The sequence below is a fragment of the Lycium barbarum genome, chromosome 4 (assembly GCF_019175385.1).
Source record: "Lycium barbarum isolate Lr01 chromosome 4, ASM1917538v2, whole genome shotgun sequence".
Lineage (NCBI taxonomy): Eukaryota > Viridiplantae > Streptophyta > Magnoliopsida > Solanales > Solanaceae > Lycium > Lycium barbarum.
The window spans coordinates 1624665-1645775 of record NC_083340.1 but is presented as its reverse complement, the minus strand read 5'-3'; the positions used below and the strand labels follow the sequence as shown (position 1 = coordinate 1645775).

The 21111-nt window shown below is 34.4% G+C and overlaps 1 protein-coding gene and 1 pseudogene across 2 annotated transcripts; both read left to right on the top strand.

Moving 5' to 3' along the window:
- Positions 1-1802: 1802 nt before the first annotated feature.
- Positions 1803-6580, top strand: LOC132634776 (UDP-glucose 4-epimerase GEPI48-like). Of its 2 annotated transcripts, XM_060350839.1 has the most exons (9): positions 1810-2171; positions 3890-3939; positions 4166-4301; positions 4393-4494; positions 4893-5120; positions 5277-5355; positions 5554-5636; positions 5886-5977; positions 6229-6580. In XM_060350839.1, exons 1-9 carry the CDS (start codon positions 1989-1991, stop codon positions 6329-6331), a joined length of 1056 nt encoding a protein of 351 aa, XP_060206822.1. In that variant the 5' UTR covers positions 1810-1988; the 3' UTR covers positions 6332-6580. The 2 variants fall into 2 exon arrangements, with proteins under 2 accessions (XP_060206823.1, XP_060206822.1); XM_060350840.1 differs by lacking the exon at positions 4393-4494 and having other exon boundaries at positions 1803-2171.
- Positions 6581-9488: 2908 nt separating this feature from the next.
- Positions 9489-19314, top strand: LOC132634775 (GDSL esterase/lipase At4g10955-like; annotated as a pseudogene).
- Positions 19315-21111: the final 1797 nt, after the last annotated feature.

Below are 21111 nucleotides of genomic sequence, written 5' to 3'. Positions count from 1 at the left end.
TATAACTACTATTTAATATAATCTTTGCACATAAATTAAAGGTTGGTAGACAGGGGCGGATGCAGTCAAGGCCCGGGGTGTTCACCCGAACACCCTCGACAAAAAATTACAGTGTATATTTAGGGTCAATTTTATGTGTTCATGTACATATATTGACTTTTGAACACTCTGAACAAATGCAAAAATTGGTTCATTTGTTTTTTCGAACACCTTGATTGAAAATCCTGGATCCGCCAGTGTTGGTAGACATAAATAAAGGTTGGTGGAAGTTAATGAGATTGGTAAATGATTAATGGGGGTAATTGTTAAAAATATTTACCAACTTATGGGTCTTTTGTTACAAAATATTAACTTATGGGTTAAATTTTGTATTTAAAAAAATTGAAACCATGATTTCAAACCCCAAACCATGCTTTTTGGATGATTTGGGTTCAAACCATGATTTCAAACCAGGTTTCAAATCATGACTGAAAATTGATGACCAAACGCTAGTTTGAAACCATGGTTTGACCAAACGCCTACTTAGTAATTAATTAAGTATCTAGAATTATATGATCAAATTAATTCAGATTCGTGTTAAGTAAAATTATTTAATGAAAATTACCTCACAATAAGAATTTCTCTATTGCCATAACCTCAAATCCAAAATTTCTGATTGTGCATAAAGTAGTCTTATCCATCCCATCACATCTGTATTATTACGTTATTTTCTAACATTTAGAATATCAGGTTAGTTTTAAACTAAATATTTATCTAATGTGATCCTTCTTTTTATTCAGATTCAAAACTTATTATGCATTACAGGGTTAACATAAGTGGAATTAAATATTAAAAAATACTTTTAATCAATCAACTATACTTACCAATTTCAATAAGTTGAGGTAACCACCAAGATTTTTGATGCCATGGATAAAATAATTCTACCTTTAATAAAAGATGTCGAGTTCGAACTCTAAATATATATATAAAAAAAATTGTTTGGAGCGTTTTTTCATTTAACCAGGCCTGACGGGAATCCAAATTAATCAGGATCCAATAAAGATATCGTACCTCGAATGAAAACCAAAAACAAGTTGAAGTGGATTACATAAATCTTTTATATTCCTAACTTCTACTATGATGTTTAAGGTTATTTTAAATTAATAGAAAAAACAAAAACAAGTTTACATAAATTTTTTAGGGCCCGTTTGGTACAAGGGATAAGGATAAATAATTCCGAGATTATATTTAAGATGAATTTATCTCACGTTTGGTTGGAATAAAATGATGATATAACTAATTCGGGGATTGTAGTGTTATTTTATCCCTATTATTTTATCTCTGTGGAAGGGTGAAATAACTAATTACGGGATAACTAATCCCAGGATAAGTTATCCTGGATAACTTGTTTCCAACCAAACGACCCCTTATATTACTAACTTCTATTATGTTTAAGATTATTTTAAATTAAATATTTAATTATTTACATTATTTTTTTTTTAAATTCAGAATTAGTTTTTTTTTTTAACATTAGAAAACTGATACAAGTGAATAAAATATACATTAAAAAAATAGTTAAATCAAAACTTTTTTTTTGGATATATGGTGTTAATGATGAGTTTACAGTAATAGAAGAAGGTTTGTAGAATCTGGAATCTAGAGAGTCCTTGCAAATCTAGACTCATTTAGACCCTACACTACACGTGTCCCTTCTTTTCTTCTTCTTCTTCTTTTGGCGTCTCCCTTAAATTCTTGAAATTTCTTTAAGTAAAGGGGTACAAATTTTCATATTTTATCTTTATTTAATTTCTTATTTGCCATAACCGTGTTTTTTTCTGCACTTCATACACCCTATAAAAGGTTGGACTTAGGAGTCTTTATTTTTCAAGTCATACTCTTGTCAATAAAGCAAAAAAAGATTATAGTTTCTTGTTTTTGGAATTCTTTTCACCAAAACCCAAATCTTGTTATATAATTGAGGGTTAGTTTTTATTTATTTATTTAGTACTATGTCGAAGAGTATACTTGTGACAGGGGGTGCAGGGTATATTGGGAGTCATACAGTGTTGCAATTGTTGCTTGGTGGATATAAAACTGTTGTGATTGATAATTTGGATAATTCTTCTGAAATTTCTATTAAAAGGGTTAAAGAAATTGCTGGTGAATATGGCCATAATCTCTCCTTTCATAAGGTATGTCTTTTTTTTTTTTTTTGGTGTGGAGAATTGTTGTGGGGTTTGTGTAAAAAGGTGGAATTGTATGAATATGAGTTTTGGGTGTTCGTTTTTAATGTAAAGATTGGATTTTTATGGAGTTTTTTTGAATTAGAATATTGTTGCTATGTGTTCAATCTCTGTGTTCTTGTTTCTTTTTAGAATGAATGTTAATGGAATTATAGGAAACTGAGTTTTGGGTATTCATTTTTTTAATGTAAAGATTGGATTTTTATGAAGTTTTCCAATTTTTGAATTAGTATACTGTTGCTTTGTGGTTAATCTCTGTGTTTTTGTTTCTTTTTAGAATGAATTGTATGATTTTGAGTTATGGGTTTTTATTTGTTAATGTGAAGATTGGATTTTTATTTGGGTTGCTATTGCTATGTGGTCAATCTCTGTGTTCTTGTTTCTTTTTTTGAATTGTATGCCATGAACATAGGTGGAATAGTTATTTCTGGTATATCATGTGCTTCTTTCTCCACTTAACAAGTAATTTGTTGAGGCATACAACTTGTCTAGTTGTATAGGCAAACCCATCAAAACTGTTTTTGTTTTTGTTTCCATATATAAAATTTTTGATGTGCCTTTCTTTTTTGGTTGTATGCCATGAGCATAGGTAGAATAGTCATTTCTGGTATATTCCTTTTTTCTCTTTCTTTTTTTCTTTCATATTTTTGAGATTTTTGGTGGATAAGATGGAACTGTATGAATTTGAGTTTTGGGTATTCTTTTTTAAAGTAAAGATTGGATTTTTATGGTGTTTTTTTTAATTAGTATACTGTTGATATGTGGTCAATATCTGTGTTCCTTTTTCTTTTTGAATAATTGTATGCCCTTTCTGATCTATCATGTGCTTCTTACTCCATTCTAACAAATATTTTGGTCAAGTATACAACTTATCTAGTTGTATATGCAAACTGGCAAACTCTTTTTGCTTTATATGTAGACAAACTGTAGCTCTATTTATCAAAGAAAAAATTTAGACAAACTGTTAACAATCCAGAAACTTGGATGGAAATTAGTCCCGGTAATCTAAACAGTTAACAATCCAGAAATTGGTGTGTTTGGTTTGGTGGTAATAATTTTGTAGGCCACAATCAAATTTTCTTCTATGGACACCTTTGCTTTTAATGGCTGTATTTATCATACTAGTTCTCTCTTTTTCTTTTTTCGGAAGAATTGATCTGGGTTTTCTCGAAAAAGGTGGAATTGTATGAATTTGATTTTTGAGATTTTTTTTTTTTTAAATGTAAAAATTGGGTTTTTTTATTGGTTGCTGTTGCTTTGTGGTCAATCTCTGTGTTCTTGTTTATTTCTGGTTTATCATGTGCTTCTTTCCCCCATTTAACAAACATTTAGGTGAAGTACAACCCTTGTCTACTTGTATAGACAAACTGTCAAACCATTTTTTTTCTTTTCATATAGTAGACAAACTAACAATCCAGAAATTTGGATGGAAATTAGTACCAGTGCATTGAATTTGGTGTTTTTTGTTTGGAGGTGATAAGTTTGTAACCCACTGTCAAATTTCTTTTCATGAAATACCTTTGCTTTTAATGGCTCTGCTTATCATGTCATAATAGTTTTCCTGTATAAAATTACCTTTACAAGGATTAAGCTGATTTCTCGGTGGTAATGTCTTTTATTTCTTTAAAGTTGGTGGCTGAACTCTATGGTTTTGTCTTATAATACAGGTGGATCTTCGTGATAAGCCTGCACTTGAGGAGATTTTCCAGTCTAACAAGTAAGTTCTACCATCCCTCACTTGGTGGTTCTTATGAGACAATATTTTCTTCTAATTTCTCAGTATTGAATATAATGTAGTTTTTGTACACACTGGTGGTTTATTTACCGCTTTCTGCTTGAATCATGTACTATTTCACATGAAACTAAGCTGTGAAGAATAGTTTGCTCAGATTTTATTAGCTTTTGATACATTGGTTTGCCACCACTTACATTTTTTAATGCAGATTTGATGCTGTTATCCATTTTGCTGGACTAAAAGCGGTTGGTGAAAGTGTTGAGAAACCTCTGATGTACTATGACAACAACCTTATTGGAACAATTACCCTCTTGAAAGTCATGGCAGCGCATGGATGCAAAAGGGTAATATTCCTTGTACTTGGTGAACTATTATGATGCATCTTTTTTTCTTATAAGTCATCGTCTTGACTGGTTTCCTTCTCCGCCTCTCCAGCTTGTGTTTTCGTCATCAGCTACTGTTTATGGTTGGCCAAAAGAGGTTCCTTGTACTGAGGAATTCCCCCTGAGTGCTGCAAATCCTTATGGACGGACAAAGGTGCTTTCAATTGTTTCATCTCGCATTTTTAGCGCTCAACTTGGGGAAGTCCAAAAATTGACATGTAGCCTCATTTGGCTGCTTTTCTGTCTAGCTTGCTCATATGACCCAAATCTTGCAAATTCCTTCCCTTTTCTTCTTTTAGTTTTACTTTCGAAGAATTAACTCAATTAAACATTCATCCAACCGCTTAAAATAACAATAGCCAGCAGATGTATAACTTGTGTATAATATGTGTATCACCGTGTATAATCTATGTATACGACTATGAAAAGTTAACAGTGAATCCCTTTACTTTTTGGTTCGTATTGTTTTGGGGGTGATGATTTCGATAGGCGAAAATAATTGTTTCTGTTTATTCTGTCGGTTCATAATCTAACACGTCTCTCAATTATCAGCTCTTCATCGAAGAAATATGCCGTGATGTACAGAACGCCGACTCTGAATGGAAAATCATATTGCTGCGGTACTTTAATCCTGTTGGTGCTCATCCAAGTGGCAACATTGGTGAAGATCCACGAGGAATTCCCAACAACCTTATGCCATTTGTTCAACAAGTTGCTGTTGGCAGAAGAAAAGAGCTGACAGTTTATGGAACTGATTATAAGACGAAGGATGGTACAGGGGTATGACTCTATTTTCAATGGCAAATCCTTAGATGTGTTAGAAGCGTTTTAACTTCCAATTTACTCCGGCGTCTGTTTTACATGACAATTATCATAGTCTGTCCATTTTATGAGCTTTTTCTTGGAGAATGATTATGTAGTTGATACTTGTTTCAGGTTCGCGATTACATTCATGTTGTGGATTTAGCAGATGGACACATAGCTGCCTTGCAGAAGCTATCCGATCCTTCCATAGGTGTGTACATGGTTCTTTCTTCTTTTGTGTTCTCGATGGTATAAATTTGGCAGAGTGCACAAAGCGGCCATAGAAGTAACAGTATGGAAAAAGCAGTGTCCTTTTTATCGTGATAGTTTATACTATTATTCATTCTTCTCCACTGGTTCATTTTAGAATCGTTTTGCTATTTCTGCTGATTTTGATTGATGTTTTTAGGCTGTGAAGTGTACAACTTGGGAACTGGAAAAGGAACTTCAGTCTTTGAAATGGTGGCTGCATTTGAGAAGGCATCGGGAAAGGTAATACTTTTAAATGCATTCTTCCTTCGTGTCTCGTTGCCAATATAGTTACTTGGCAACTCTGTCTACCAAGGCTAAGACAAGTGCTAACTCTCTCCCATCTCATCGCCAAGTGACATTCGTTTTTCTTTTTCCTACTTCCTTGTGGAGAAAGACTTATGCTAATTCTGGAACTTCCTAGTTGTTGTAAAGAAGACCCTTATGAGTGTTTATGGTGCACTAATTACCTCTCTTTGTGCTTTTGTTCAGAAAATTCCACTGGTGTTGTCTGGTCGACGCCCTGGAGATGCTGAAATTGTATATGCTGCTACCGAGAAAGCAGAACGTGAATTGAAGTGGAAGTAAGTGATATTTGCAAATAATGCAAAATGTAGTTAACTAAGTAAATTGTTTACACTGCTTTTTGAGGTCTCAAACACCGATAGCATAGGCTTTTCCGACATATAAGCAGGTCGCACACATACCCTATATTCCGGTTTCAAAATATACACACATATGCGTGTCCTATATTCCGGTTTCAGAATATAGACCCATATTACTACCTTCAAATCTTGAATTCAACTCTAAACACTCTGGCTTATGTTGCTTGCAGGGTGAAATATGGCATTGAAGAGATGTGTAGGGATCAGTGGAACTGGGCTAAGAAGAATCCCTATGGCTATGCAGGAACTCCGGAATCTAATAATTGTCACTGAAATATACTTCCAACTGCATAATATGGTCATAGCCGCTATGTATCCATACAGTTATTTTACCAACCAGTGGCCATCAGTCTTTAAAGGGATGATTCAACGTACAGTTCTAGGGGTCATAGAGGGGATGCTAATGTTTATATTGTCTAACTTATAAGTTTCAGAATGTAATTGGGAGTTTCTATGAGTCAGTAGTAAGAAAAAAAAGGAAATTTAGAAAGTTTATGAATAATAACCTGTTCAATTTAAGCATATAGTAGTATTTCATTTGTTCTTTCATTCCTATTCTTGTATAATAACTATTAGCATTTGGTTCTTGTTTTAGCACACCATAGCTGACCCTGATTAATTTGGGATTGACACATGGTTGATTGATAGATATAATCGAATCATTCTTTATTACTATATGCTTTCATTATGGTTGAACAATTAGCATGCACGACAAAGCACTCTCCGAGAGGATGAAATATGTCATATTCACAATAATGTTTGTTAAATAGAAATAAGGGGAAGGTCGACTCATTATTTATTTTATTTTTTTGATTTCTCATTTCAATTTTTGTTGGAAACATAACTTTACCAACTTTCTACTAATTGTCAAGTCAATTAACTGATTCAAAGATCCCTTAACTGTTCCCAGTACAATAATATGCTGTAACTCACATGTAGGATGTTGTTTATCTGTCGGCAGTAGCAGTTTCCACATTCGACATAAGCCATTTGAATATTCCAGAAATGATTCTATCCGTGACCAAAGACTAATCTAGGTATAGTAATTTCAAATTAATTTATAATGATAATGATATTCACAATCAAATATTTAATAGATTTTAATATATATAAACTAATAATAAGTTTTTGGGAATCGTTACGTAAAACTTTGGATCCACCCCTGTTTATGATTGTGTCTGGTTTGTTTGGAGTTTTAATAAGGGATGAGATTTTGTATTTTTTACCAGAAGTTTCGAATTCAGTGTGAATCTAAATTAGTAGGGCAGTATATCTCCGAAATCAGATGGCTAAGATAAAGACAAGACGTTAAAAAGATAATGCCGTCTATTGCTCAAAATGTCAAATTATATTTGCATATTTGCATCATCTTTTGGCACACGTTAGCTACACAAGAATGATGGATGGTGTTAAAACCAAAAAGAGACTAAAGAAAACAAAAGAAAGAAAAAGTGGTACATAAGTCAATTTAGTATAACTAAATTCTTCATGGCTAATTACAACACTTGTCTAAATTTAGCTAAAGGCAATAAATTCCAGTTGTTAACTATATATCCTGCCAATTTGCTGACTACACTTTCTTCGTCACTATATAGACGGTTGCATAGTTAACACATTTATCTTGTACCGTAACTTTTTTGGAATTGACATCCTCACTAGCTACCCGTTGACGAAATTGACTCAAAAAAATGGTTTACCCACTAAATTTATGATTACTTCTCTTTAATAGTGTTAAACATTTTTTGCACGATAAGATTATTTAAAAGTTATATGTAATTGTTTGTAGAGCATTTGCAAATGAAAGACAAATAAATTATCCGTATGAGTTGACCAACTTCATTAATCGTTTAAATGGTATTTGCACTATCATTACAACAATAACAACATATCAGTGAAATCCCACAAATGTGGGGTCTGGAGAAGGTAAAGTATACGCAGACCTTACCCCTATCTCGAAAGATAGGGAGGCTGTTTCCGAAAGACCCCCGACTCAAGAGAAAATACGACGAGAAAAGGTCAGATAGGCACAAGCAGTTCAAAGCAAAATGAAAATGAAACTAAAGAAAGCGAAAAAGTCATGATACTCGTATGAGAAAAAGAAGCTGTAATTACTACAGATAAATAAGATAATCGAAGTATAAGAAATAACATATAGTAGCAAGAATCAAAAGACAATAGATTATAGATCAAAACTGCGACTACCTATCATTAAATATCAAAATCAATTAGTGTTATTCCAAGTGGTAGTTTTTTCTTTTGCAAAACAGTTAGTTAAATGTTACTATCTAGTTGGGACCGTCCATTAATATTGGGCCAAAGGGATCACATGAAAGTTCTATTTTTTCTGGGACCATATGGGTCAATTTCTAACCAATCTTGGGTAAAACCCCTAAGATAATGGATCTAATTGGTCCAACAAGGTAACTTAGCCCATTATTCCTAAAAAGCCCGAAAAGAAAAAGAGGAGGGGAAGATGAGTAATTTGCACCAAGTAATGGATTATATAGGGTTATTTAAATTATTTAACTTTTGGCCAGTGTTGGTGAATTATAAACAGCAAAATTAGACATTAATAATAGCCTTTAGTCCTTTACTATATAATATTAATAGTCGAGGAGTCTTTGCCAATGGATCGTCTAATTTCTTGGTGCCTGAAATTCAACATATTAGTATTGTTCTGTAGAAGGAAGGCTTCAATTGACAAATTTAGTCCAATCTATACCACATAGCTACACCAAAGCAATTGAAAGTGAATAGGAAAATATAGTGCTAAAATTTGAACAATTTCAAGAAATAAGCACAAACAAATTAGCAGAGCGGATCTTTTACTTACTATCATGTTCAAGTAAAAGAAAAACTACTAGCTTAAGATTAACTAGCTTCTCTAAAGAAGATTACATTGTTAAACTTCAGCATGCCATTACATTGTTAAAGTTCAGCATGCCAACTTCGAAAATTTGGGGTTTGAAGTAAGATTTTTTATAGTCCTTCAGCTTTAGACCTTTTGAGCTCAAAATCTTCAAACTTTAAACACATGAGTCTGAAATTGACAATCGGTAAAGTTTAAAATTTAATTAAGAGTGCTCAAAATATAACATATAAAATTTTAAACTAGATAGTTCAACTGACCATCATTCACTATATGTGAATGCCATTGCAAATCCAAATGTCTGAACTTGGACATTGCCAACTTCAGATATTTGAATCCCAAAGACCCTGGTTTTTCAGCTTCAATCCCACAGGTTTAAAGTTGATTCCTGAAACTTCAGACCAGCAATTTTATACTTCATCTTTTGGATGTAAAGTTGATTGTTCAACGGTTAAATGTTTAAATATTGTATAATTTTGGCTATTCTTTAAATGACGGTGCTCCAAACAACAATATGTACATTTATGAAGACGAAAAGAAGAGACGTATATTTCTGACAAGAAAAGGGAAGTTAAAAAAATAAAAATATAAATAAAAACTTATTTTTGCGTCTTTATCAAGGAATAGACAAGAGCATTAATTGTAGAAATTTAATAGCTGAGTTGGTTGACTGCTTAAACTTTCATCTTATTCGTGAAGGTTCAACTTCCACATTGTAATTCCCTTTCCCTAACCCCTATGTAATTAAAAAAAAAAAGTAGGAATTTAGTAGTTCAGTTGGTTGGCTACTTGAATTTTTACCTTATTGCTGAGGGTTCGAATTCCCACATTGTAATTCCCTTCCCCTAACTCTTATGTAATTAAAAAACAAAGTAGGAATCTAGTAGCTCAGTTGGTTAGCTATTGAATTTTCGCCTTGTTAGTGAGGGTTCGAATCCCTACGTTGTAATCCCTTCCCCTAATCCCTATGTAATTAAAAAAAAAAAATAGAAATCTAGTAGCTCAGTTAATTAACTATTTAAATTTTCACCGTATTAGTGAGGGTTCAAAACCCCACATTGTAATCACCTCCCCCATTTCTCCTTCCCATAAAAATAAAAGTAGGGATACGTGAACTTATTACCACGTTGTAATCCCTCACGACTCCCCTCCCCCTACGCCTATCTAATAATTTTTCCGACAAGACCATCAATTGCTTTTACGATCGAAAACGACAGTTGAGCTACACCGACCCACCTCCTTCTCCAACTTCCTCTACAACACCCCTTTTTGGCTGTTTGGAATAGAGAAGCAAAGGTGGGTTCTTGAAAATCTTAGCAAATGGCAACCGGTGCCACTACAAAGGTTGGATCTTTTATAACCCTTATTGCATTTTCACTAAAGATTCAATCTTTTTCATGTTTTCTGCCATTTGGGTCCTTAAAGATTGTATTTTTTTAATGTTTCTGGCATTTTTGTTCTAAAGATTGTATCTTTTTAATGTTTCTGGCATTTTTGTTCTAAAGAATGTACCTTTTTTTATGTTCCTGGAATTTCTATTCTTTGTTTTTGATTGATGCAACTTGCTGGCAAAAAGGGTATTATGAATTTCTATACCTTGAGAAGTGTCTGAGTTTTTTTAGTAAGCAAATGCTGCTATTTAGAAGCTTTTTTTTTTTTTTGAAACAAAATTTTAGTATATGGTAAACCCCTCACCCCACCCACCTCCCCCCGCTCCCCACAAAAAAAAAAAAAAAAAAAAAAAACACCAGAACCCTTGCATCCAGGAGCCTATAGTAGCCATTTTCCACTATCCTACTTGAGATAGAGGGTCCTTGACATTAGGCTAATCCCTTACCCTCCTTTTGGCTGTTTGAGATGAGAAGCAAAGGTGGTTTCTTGAAAATATTAGCAAATGGCAAAAGGAAATGACATTTTAACCATTACAAAGGTCGGATCTTGTAGAACCCTTATGGCATTTCCACTAAGGGTGTGTTGGTACGATGGAAAAGATTTTCCAAGAGAAATGTTTTCCTGAAAAATGTGATAATTTTACTTATTTTCTAAATTTGGTTGGGTACTGGAAAATAAGTGAATTTTTTACTTATTTTCTCATGTTCGGTTAGTACTGGTCGGTAGAAAATATTTTTCGAAAAATACCACCCACGCCCCACCAACCCCCACACCCACGCCACCCCCACCACCCACCCCAAGTACCCACCTTCCACCCCCCAACCAACCACCACCCTCCAACCACTTTATCTTCACCCACCCCTACCCCACACCACCACGGGTCCGGAACCAAAATAACCCCAAAAAAAAGGGTATGAACCAAAATACCCTAGGAAAAAAAAAAGGTACAAAAGTACCTTTAACGCGCATGAAAATCATGCGTTAAAGGACTTGACGGAGATGGATCCATTAAGTCCTTTAACGCATGATTTTCACGCGTTATTGGATGGTCTTTTTTTTTTTTTTTTTCTTTCTTTTCTTTCTTTCTTTCACACTTTTTTACATACTTTAGCCATAGATTAATCATGCTTCGAGACTCCAAAACTTGAATATTTTATATAGAACTCTATTTATTTTTGTGCGATTAATAAGGTAGGCTCAACACATCAAGGATACACAAAACTTCGGATTGTCGTTTTAGTAGTTGAAAAGTGCTCAAAGTCTATTTTTGTTTGAAAATTTGTTGTCATTAGCTTTAAGTTATTTATGTTTTAGGGTTTTGTGTTATTTTTATATTAATGCGTAACTTTATTTTGACAATTTCACAAATAAATAAATTAACAATAAATAAAAAATTAATAATCCATAATCAATTAACAAAATATTAATTCATAATCAATTATTTCTGTGTAATTTTTTTTTTTGCGTTATACCCTTCAACACCCAACTTATTGGAGTCCGCAACTTAAATAACTCCAAAAGTGGGTGTGGGTACCAAAATAATCCATTAACGAATAACGAACAATAAGCTAAATCCCGAATAACGAACAATAAACTAAATCCCGAATAACGAACGATAAATTAAATCCTGAATAACAAACGATAAGCTAAATCCTTAGTTTTGGATTGAACATCATTAACATAATTTCCGAAAAGGATTAGTTAGTTAACATAATTTTTTGAAGAAGGATTAGTTAGTTAATATAAAATTTTGTTCGTTATTACTTTAACTATATGAGTTAAGTAAATTATAATCAACAATACAATATCATGGATTATTCAAAATAACTAACTAAATCCTCCATAACTTATCCTAGTTAAGTAAGTTCTAATTAGATATAAAATTTTAGTTAATTTCAAGAATAATGAATAATTTAGTATTTACAAATACGACACCTCCATGGATCTCCGTTATTTATTTGTTAATTATGGCATTGTTAATATTTGTTAATTATGTCATTGTTAATATCAGTGTTTTAAAAGGCGTTTTCGGGGCGAGCCCCGGGGCGAGCCTCGATGCGAGGCGTACCTAAATTGCCCCGAGGCTATGGTGGGGGGCGAAAGTATCGAAAGGCGTACGCCCAGCAATTCGGGGCGTACGCCTGGGCGTTTGGGGCGTACGCCCGGGCGTTTGGGGCGTAAGCCCGGAATTTTTTTTCAAATTAAAACGAAATTTGTTAAATAAGTCCTTAGTATAATGCCCAAATTCTCAAAAGTCAACATGTAATTACTCAAATGTTTTAAAGAGGAACTGAAACATTAAATTTAAAAGTCAAGACTTTTTTTTATTGCTAGAATGCCTAATATATGTTCTTTTCCAACTATTTATCTTGTCTTCTACTATCTCAAAAAAATAACGAGCAGTCACTTGTACTTGTAAGTAGCGTATAATAGATTGTTCTAATTAGTTTTTTTGTGTGGGTAGAGCATATATATATATATATATATATATAGACGTATAATATATTGTTCTAATTAATTTTTTTTTTGTGGTGGAGCATATATATATATATCTCTTGAACTTATATATATATATATATATATATCTCTTGAACTTATATATATATATATATATATATATATTTATATATATATATCACTTATTTATAGTTTTCTTCATTTTTTACGCTATTTCACCTATTTAAAAGTATTGATTATAATTATATCATTTTAGAAAATATTAAAAATTAAAACCCCATGGGGCTTACGCCTCGTGCCTCAGGGCTTACGCCTCACTGAGGCAGACGTAAAACGCCCCGCCTTACGCCTTCGCCTTTTAAAACACTGGTTAATATATTTATTTCTGAAATTGTTTTTCCCATGTTAATTACTTTGTTTAATATAAAATATTCAAGTTTTGGAGTCTCGAAGCATGATTAATCTATGGCTAAAGTATGTAAAAAGTGTGAAAGAAAGGAAGAAAGAAAGAAAGAAAGAAAGAAAGAAAGAAAGAAAAAAGACCATCCAATAACGCATGAAAATCATGCGTTAAAGGACTTAATGGATCCGTCTCCGTCAAGTCCTTTCATGCGTTAAAGGTACTTTTGTACCTCTTTTTTTTCCTGGGGTATTTTGGTTCATACCCTTTTTTTTGGGGTTATTTTGGTTCCAGACCCCACCACCATTGCTCTATCCAACCCTCCCACCCACCTACGCCCTCCCAAATTTTCTATTTCATATATTTTATTTAACTTGTATAAAAATGGGAAATTTTTTCTTATCCACCCCACCACCACCCACCCCTGCCCCACCACTCACGCCACACCAAATTTAACCACACAAATTTTTTATAAGAGTAAAATTAAATATGAAGTAAAAAATTCGGGAGGGGGTAAGGGGTGCGGGCGCGGGGGTTGGGGAGTTGTAGAAAACCAAAATAAAAAATAAAAAAATTCCATTTTTTTAAAATAATTTTTTTGGGGGGGGGGGGGGGGGGGTGTTGGGGTGGTGAGTCGTAGAAACCAATAAAAAAAAAACTTTCCAAAATATTTTTTAAAAAATAAATAAATTTGGAGGGGGTGTTGAGACGGGGGATAGGTGGTGTAGAAAACCCAAAAAAATTAATTTAAAAACTTTAACAAAATTTTCTTTTTGGGGATGGGGTGGTGGTGGCGGGGTGGGGGTGCTGGGTGTGGGAGGGTGCTTGGGGTTTTGGGAGTTGTGGGGTTTGATAGTTGGGGGTTGTTGGGCAATTGTGGACTTGTTTTTCCTACTTTGATTAGGGAAGTCATTTTCCCATTTTTGAAGAACTTGTTTTCCTAAAAAAAATATTTTAAATTTTTTTTAACCAAACGAACATGAGAAAATTGGAATACATTTTCCGGAAAATGTTTTCCTTCCTACCGAACACACCCTAAAGATTCGGTCTTTTTAATGTTTTTGTCATTTTTATTCTAAAGATTGTATCTTTTTAATGTTTCTCGCATTTTTATCCTAAAGATTGTATCTTTTTTTATGCTCCTGACATTTGTGTTCGCTGTTTTTTGATTGATCCAACTTGCTGACAAAAGGGTATTTTGAATTTCTATACCTTGAGAAGTGTCCGAGCAATAAAGCAAATGCTACTATGTAGATGTTCCATTTTGCTATTTGTTCTAAAGTAATGTAGATGTTTCATTTTGCTATTCAGAATTTTATTTGTAACAATGGGATCTTTTATCCTGATCGGAAGAGAAATTACCAAACATCTAGCATTCCCTCACGCTTGGCGCCAATGAGGTTTTTATTTGAGAGAAAAAAGAAGATTATGCTTTCGCCATATGAATACTAAGTAATAATAGCATGACACTTCGAATTCGATATGAGAGGCTCAAATATGCCATTGAATTATCGGAACTGGTTCATTTATGCCACTCATCAATAGTTTGGCTCATTTATGCCATTGAACTATCGGAAATGACTCATTTATGTCATCGCCCGTTACCAAAACGATTCATTCATGTCATTTTTCATTAACGCAGGTTTTATGATATTAGATATGATACGTGGCCTCCAATTAAAGGTCTACGTCGTTTAATTAAACCAGTCCAATTTTAAATGCTAAATTAATAAAAAATCCGACCCACACACAACCATAATCTAGTTGGAGGCCACGTGTCATATTTGGTATTGTAAGATTGGCGTTAATGAAAATTCTATGAATGAGCCATTTTGATAACGGGCGATGGCATAAATGAGCCAAACTATTGATGAGTGGCATAAATGAGTCATTTCCGATAGTTCGATGGCATAAATGAGTCAAACTATTGACGAGTGACATAAATGAGCAATTTCTGATAGTTCGATGGCATATTTAAGCCTTTTCCGTTGTTTTTGTTTTTTTACAAAACCCCCCGAAGAAAAAAAAAACCACCAGAGCATCTATGAGCCTAGAGTAGTAATTTTCCACTGTGGTACTTGGTGATTTGAATCCCAACTTTTGTGGTTAGAGGTAGGGGGGTCCTTAACATTAGGCTAATCCCTCATTTGTCAGTTGTTAAATAGATGTTTCATTAGACTATTTAAAGTTTTTGTTTGTGATCCACGTATTAGATAATGGTTATGAATTAAGTTATAGGATTAATGATGGATGATTACAATGTCCCTCCTAGAAAAATATTTTGATTAGGATAGTAAATGGTAACTCTTGAGTGATATGGGAATTAGTTTTGATGTTCGTCTTCTAATCTTGCTATTGGTTCTAGTTCATGAGAGTACTGCATCCTTTTACGTAATATAGTTCGTGCCACAGAATGAAGTTGGTGGACTTGGTTTAGCAGTTCACTTCTTTTTCAGTGGCACTTTTGATGGCAAGGTTAAACAAATATTCTGCGGATGCTTAGCGAAACAAAATAATGTTGAAGAAACTAGAATTTGAACCCTAGGAGATAAACTCAAACATGAATGAGAAGTTAGGTATACTTATCCATGTTGTTTGGACTCTTCAAAAATATCCGCGAGTGCGTGTCTGATCCTCCAAAAGTGGTGCATATTTGGAGGACATGATACGGATACGGTAGCATTTTTGGGCAGTTCGAGCAACATAGCGTAGCCGTATAGTTCTCTTTATAACTTATAGCTATAGGGCAAAAGTGCAAATATACCCCTTAACTTTGCGATTTAGAGCAGATATACCCCTCATTAAAAAAGTGATGCATTATACTGTCACACAAATGGTGTAAATATACCTTTTTTCCTGACTAAACTTTTTTTTTTAAATCATTTAGTTTATTTTTTAATTAAAAAATGTCACGTGGCTTTTAAAAAAAGTCTACCCATTTACTTTTGATAGACTTATTTTTTAATGCAACGTTTGTGTAAATTTTTTTTTAAAGTCACAGAGATATTTTTTTAAATGAACCAGACCCGACTCACCAGAAAAAAAAAATTACCACGCGGCTTTAAAAAAATAAATCTATTAAAGTCACGTGGCATTTTTTTTTAAAATAAAAAATCTGTCAGCAAAAAGGGTATATTTACACTATTTGTATAATGACGGGTATTTGCACCATTTGTATAATGACGGGGGTATATTGGCACCATTTGTGTAACGGCAGATATATATATATATATATATATATATATCACTTTTTTAACGAAGGGTATATCTGCTCTAAATCGCAAAGTTGAGGGTATCAGCACCCTTGTCCTAACTTATAAGAGTGCTATAACAGGGGGGAGATGTGAGATTTGTGTTTAGAGACACGACGATCTGTGGAAATGATCAGTGCTATTTGAATAATTCAATTGGGTCAAGAACCATTTGGGTAGAGCAAAACCAACCCACTTAAAGTTGGACAACTCTCTCATTTAAATTCATCGTTGTCCCTTTTGTATAAAAAGAAAAGGGCAGCTCAGTGCACTAAGCTTCCGCTGTGCGCGGGATTCGAGAAATGGCCGGATCACAAGGTCCGTCTTGCTTTTGTATAAGTTACATAATAGAGTTGGTCTTGCTAGAAACTTTTTACTATGATTTACTGTTCGTGTGGAGAGTAGGCTGAGATGGTGTATAAGAAATTAGTTGACTATTCTTAGCTGGATGACTTGAGATGGCTTAGTATTATTAATATATGTATGTCTAGTCAAATCTTCACCGTTGTTGTTTTCCCGTTGTTGTGTTTTGCAGGCTCAAGAACAACAAAATAAAAGGGAAATTTTCGACCTATGGGGACCTAAGCACCTAACTTCTATTGACTGGTGTGTAAGTTCTATTCCATGTATTTTAGTTAAATAAAGGTTTTGCATATCATAAAGGTGATGGATTTATCCGAGATGTAATATAGCATAAACTTGTAGTTATATATGGAACACTATGCAATTAATGGAATTATCAAAGATTGTGAGGTGCAATATTGTTCAGTTTAGATTTTCTCTCCCGATTTTACCCTTTTGCTAGTTGTTTGTCTCAACTATGAATAAATAAGTGTAGGTTTGTCAAATATAGCATCAGAATGAGGACACCACTTTTCCGTGTACGCATAGTCAAACGAGAAAGTATGTTTGTGATAGATGTTTTGTTTTTTTTGTGTGTGTGGGGGGGGGGGGGGGGGGGGGGGAGGGGGGGGGGTTGATTTTGCCTTTGTAGCCCGGATCTACCAACTGATAAGAATGCCGCCAAGATTTTAGATCACTTTGCTTTGGTTGTGTAAATCCCCTTAGTGCACCTTGCACCCTATCAAGGAAGAGCATGACTGTAACGGTTACCTCCATGGTAGAGGACATAGAAATTTACTTTGGTCACATTACTAAGTATAAATTATTTGTCCCCCTCTAGAAAGACATGCACGCCTGAAGAGAGAGAAGAGAGAGGAGGGGCGGAGCCATGTTCTCTTTGATAATTTGGAGGATGTCATGCTGGCAAGTGCCTAAATTAGCCTGATATCGTTCTAATAGATGGGCCGGCTCTCTTTTGATGACAAGTTTCCTTGATGTTTCACCCGATAAACAAATAAGATACAACAAGCAAAGAAGTATCGAGGGAGCTGAAATTAGTTTGACCCCTATGCATTCTTTTCCAAATCACGAAGCTTAATGTTATTGTTTCGGCAAAACACTAGGTGATTTCTTTCATTTGTCCTAGCCTTTGCGGACAGAGTTATCAGGTAACTGTTGCCGGTGGGAGGTAGCAGGTATCCCATGGAATTAGTCAAGGTGCGCAAGCTGGTTCGGACACTACCGTAAAAAAATGTTATTGTTTGGGCAAGACTACTCACTCTCATGCTGCCCGGCACTTTCTCTTGTTTGAAAGCTGAAAGTGTCGAGCCATTTTCCAGAGATAGTTGTTACAAGTAATATTTTTCTACTACCTAAATGCAGGGAAAATGTTGCTCATCGACGATCTGTGGCTGCCAGTTTGGTTCAGGGTGTCTACATCCTAGAACGTGACAAGCAAGAAAAGCGGCAAGGAAATCAAGCTTTTGCTCCTCCATGGTGGAATCATTTCCAATTTGAGCTATATCGCGTGCTTGTTGATGATGTTGATTCCTGCATTTTTGGTGCTATATATAAATTCGCACCCTCAAAATCTCATTTTGGTGGTTCCGAAGATAAAAGCCAACGGTTTGTTATTGCTTTCCGTGGGACCTTAACCATAGGTGATGCATTTACACGGAGATTTACAATTGGATGTCCACATAATCAGGAATGGACTTCATCGGACGTCTCGATTTGAGACAGCCATTCAAACTGTTCGACATGTGGTTGCCACATTTGGAAGTTCAAATATCTGGCTAGCCGGTCATTCCTTGGGGGCTGCAATCGCAATGCAAGCTGGCAAAACCACGGCAAAGACAGGTGTATATCTAGATGCATTTTTGTTTAATCCGCCATTCTTGTCAGCCCCAATTGAAAGAATTAAAGATAAAAAAGTGAAACATGGGATCAGATTTGCGACCAGTGTTTTAACAGCCGGACTTGCTATTGCTGTGAAGGCTAAAAACGCGAATACTCAATCTGGAGAAGATACATTTGCTGCATTATCTGCTTGGACCCCATGCCTATATGTGAATCGATCTGATCCCATCTGCGCAGAATACATTGGCTACTTTGAACACAGGGAAAAGATGGATACGATGGGAGCAGGAGTTATCGAGAATGTAGCAACCTGACACTCGCTCAATTGTCTTGTCTTGAATATCATGGGCAAAGAGTGTGATGAGCCGTTGCACCTTATTCCATCAGCCAATTTAACGGTTAATTTGACTCCTCCGGCGGACTTCAAAGAAGCTCACGGGATTCACCAATGGTGGAAACCTGATTTACTTGTAGAGTCCAAGAAACACCAATTTACATGAATGATGATATAAAACAAATACTACTACGCACGACAGATGGTATGTTTGTCTTATTTGTTCCCCTGCTCGGGTATACTTATTGGCACATTACATTTTGCTCTTAGCTTAATGGCCGTGTCTTCTACTGGTGCTAAAATTGAAGTAGTGCATATACTACTCATTGTGTGTGTGTGTTTACTTAGAAATTATATCCTTTCCTTTCCAAGTCTTTTTCGGAATTATCTCACCCTCAATATGGGATAATTTATCCCATATGGATGGAATTGGGTGGAATACCAAAGGAGTTATCTGACCAATCATACATGGGATAATTTCAATCCCATGAAACTAATAATCACATCCCTCTTGCCAAACGATCCCTAACAATTTTAACAGGTAAAAAAGGGGACACGGATGAGATTCTTCTACTTTAACCAGAAGTTTTGAGTTTGATGTGAATCTGAATTAGTTGGATCATATATTTCGAATATGAGATGTGAATCTAGATTAGCGGGGTCAATATATTTTGAATACCAAATATGAATTTAGATTAGTCAAGCTAGTATATTTTGAATATCAGATGGTTAAAAGAAGAATAGGACAATAAAGAAGATGAGATCTATTACTCAAGATATACAATCAAGACTTCTATATAGCAGCCATCATCTATAACAACATTTCACTATAATGACTTTTCTTTGGAACTGGCTTTTGTACCTCTGACCCAATTTATGTGGCGATGTTCGATTTCGAGAGTCAAACGAGTTACTTTTCGATCGCAACTTTTTCATGTCTTTTAATTATGAATTAAATATTAATTATTGTTTTTTATACATTTTACGTAGTTTTCAAATCTGTCAATTTTATTTTGAACAACTAAAAGATTCAGTGTCCAAAAGTGCGGTCAAAATAAGAAGTTTGAATCTCGAAAAATGAAAAGTTTCACATAAATTGGTAACAACAACATACCCAGTATAATCCACCAGGTGGGTCTGGAGAGGGTAGAGTGTACGCAGGCCTGACACCTACCTTTTGACGGGTAGGGAGGTTGTTTTCGATAGACCTTCGGCTCAAGAAGAGATGAAAAAGTATCAGTAATAATAAATTAAACAAAAAAACATATTATTTTATATGTTTTTTATAATAATATATATCATTATAACAACAAAACATATCCATACAAACGACACGGTATAGGAAGATTTGACTGTATCATTATAGTTGCATCATCTTTTGCCACACGTTAGCTACTCAAGAATGATGGAAGGTGTTAAATCCAAAAAGAGACTACACAAACAAAAGAAAGAAAGAAAGAAGGAAAGAAAGAGAGAGGCATATCAATTTAGTATAACCAAACTGTTCATGCCTATTACAACACTTGTCTAAATTTAGCTAAAAGGCAAAACAGTCCCAGGAATTCCAATCTGTTAATATATATATCCGGCCAATTTGCTGACCACTCTTTCTTCGTCACTATATAGACGGTTGCATAGTTGACACATTTATTTTGTCCCGAAACTTTTTTGGGTTGACAGGTTATTATCGATGTTTTGCGGAGGGATTTTCTTCTCGGGCTGGCGAAAGTGACTCAAAAAAAAAATGGTTTACCCACTTAACTAAGTTTAGGATTACTTGTTGGTGAAGGTTCGAATCCCCACATTATAACTCCCTTCCTTATTTTCCCCTTCCCCTACCTCATATGTAATAAAAAGAAAAAAAAATTAAAAAAAGTTTATGATTACCTCTTTTTAGTAGTGAATTAATCAATTTTGCTTTATTAGATTATTTAAAAGTTAATGTAACTGTTTGTAGCTACCATTTGCATATGAAAAAGACAAATAAATAATCTGTACGAGTCGACCAAACTCCATTAATCGTTTAAATGACATTTGCACTATCACTAAATATCAAAATCAAATAGTGTTATGCCTAGTGATATTTTTTCTTTTGCCAAACAATTAGTTAAATGTCATTATCTGTTTTACACCGCCCATTAAATAATG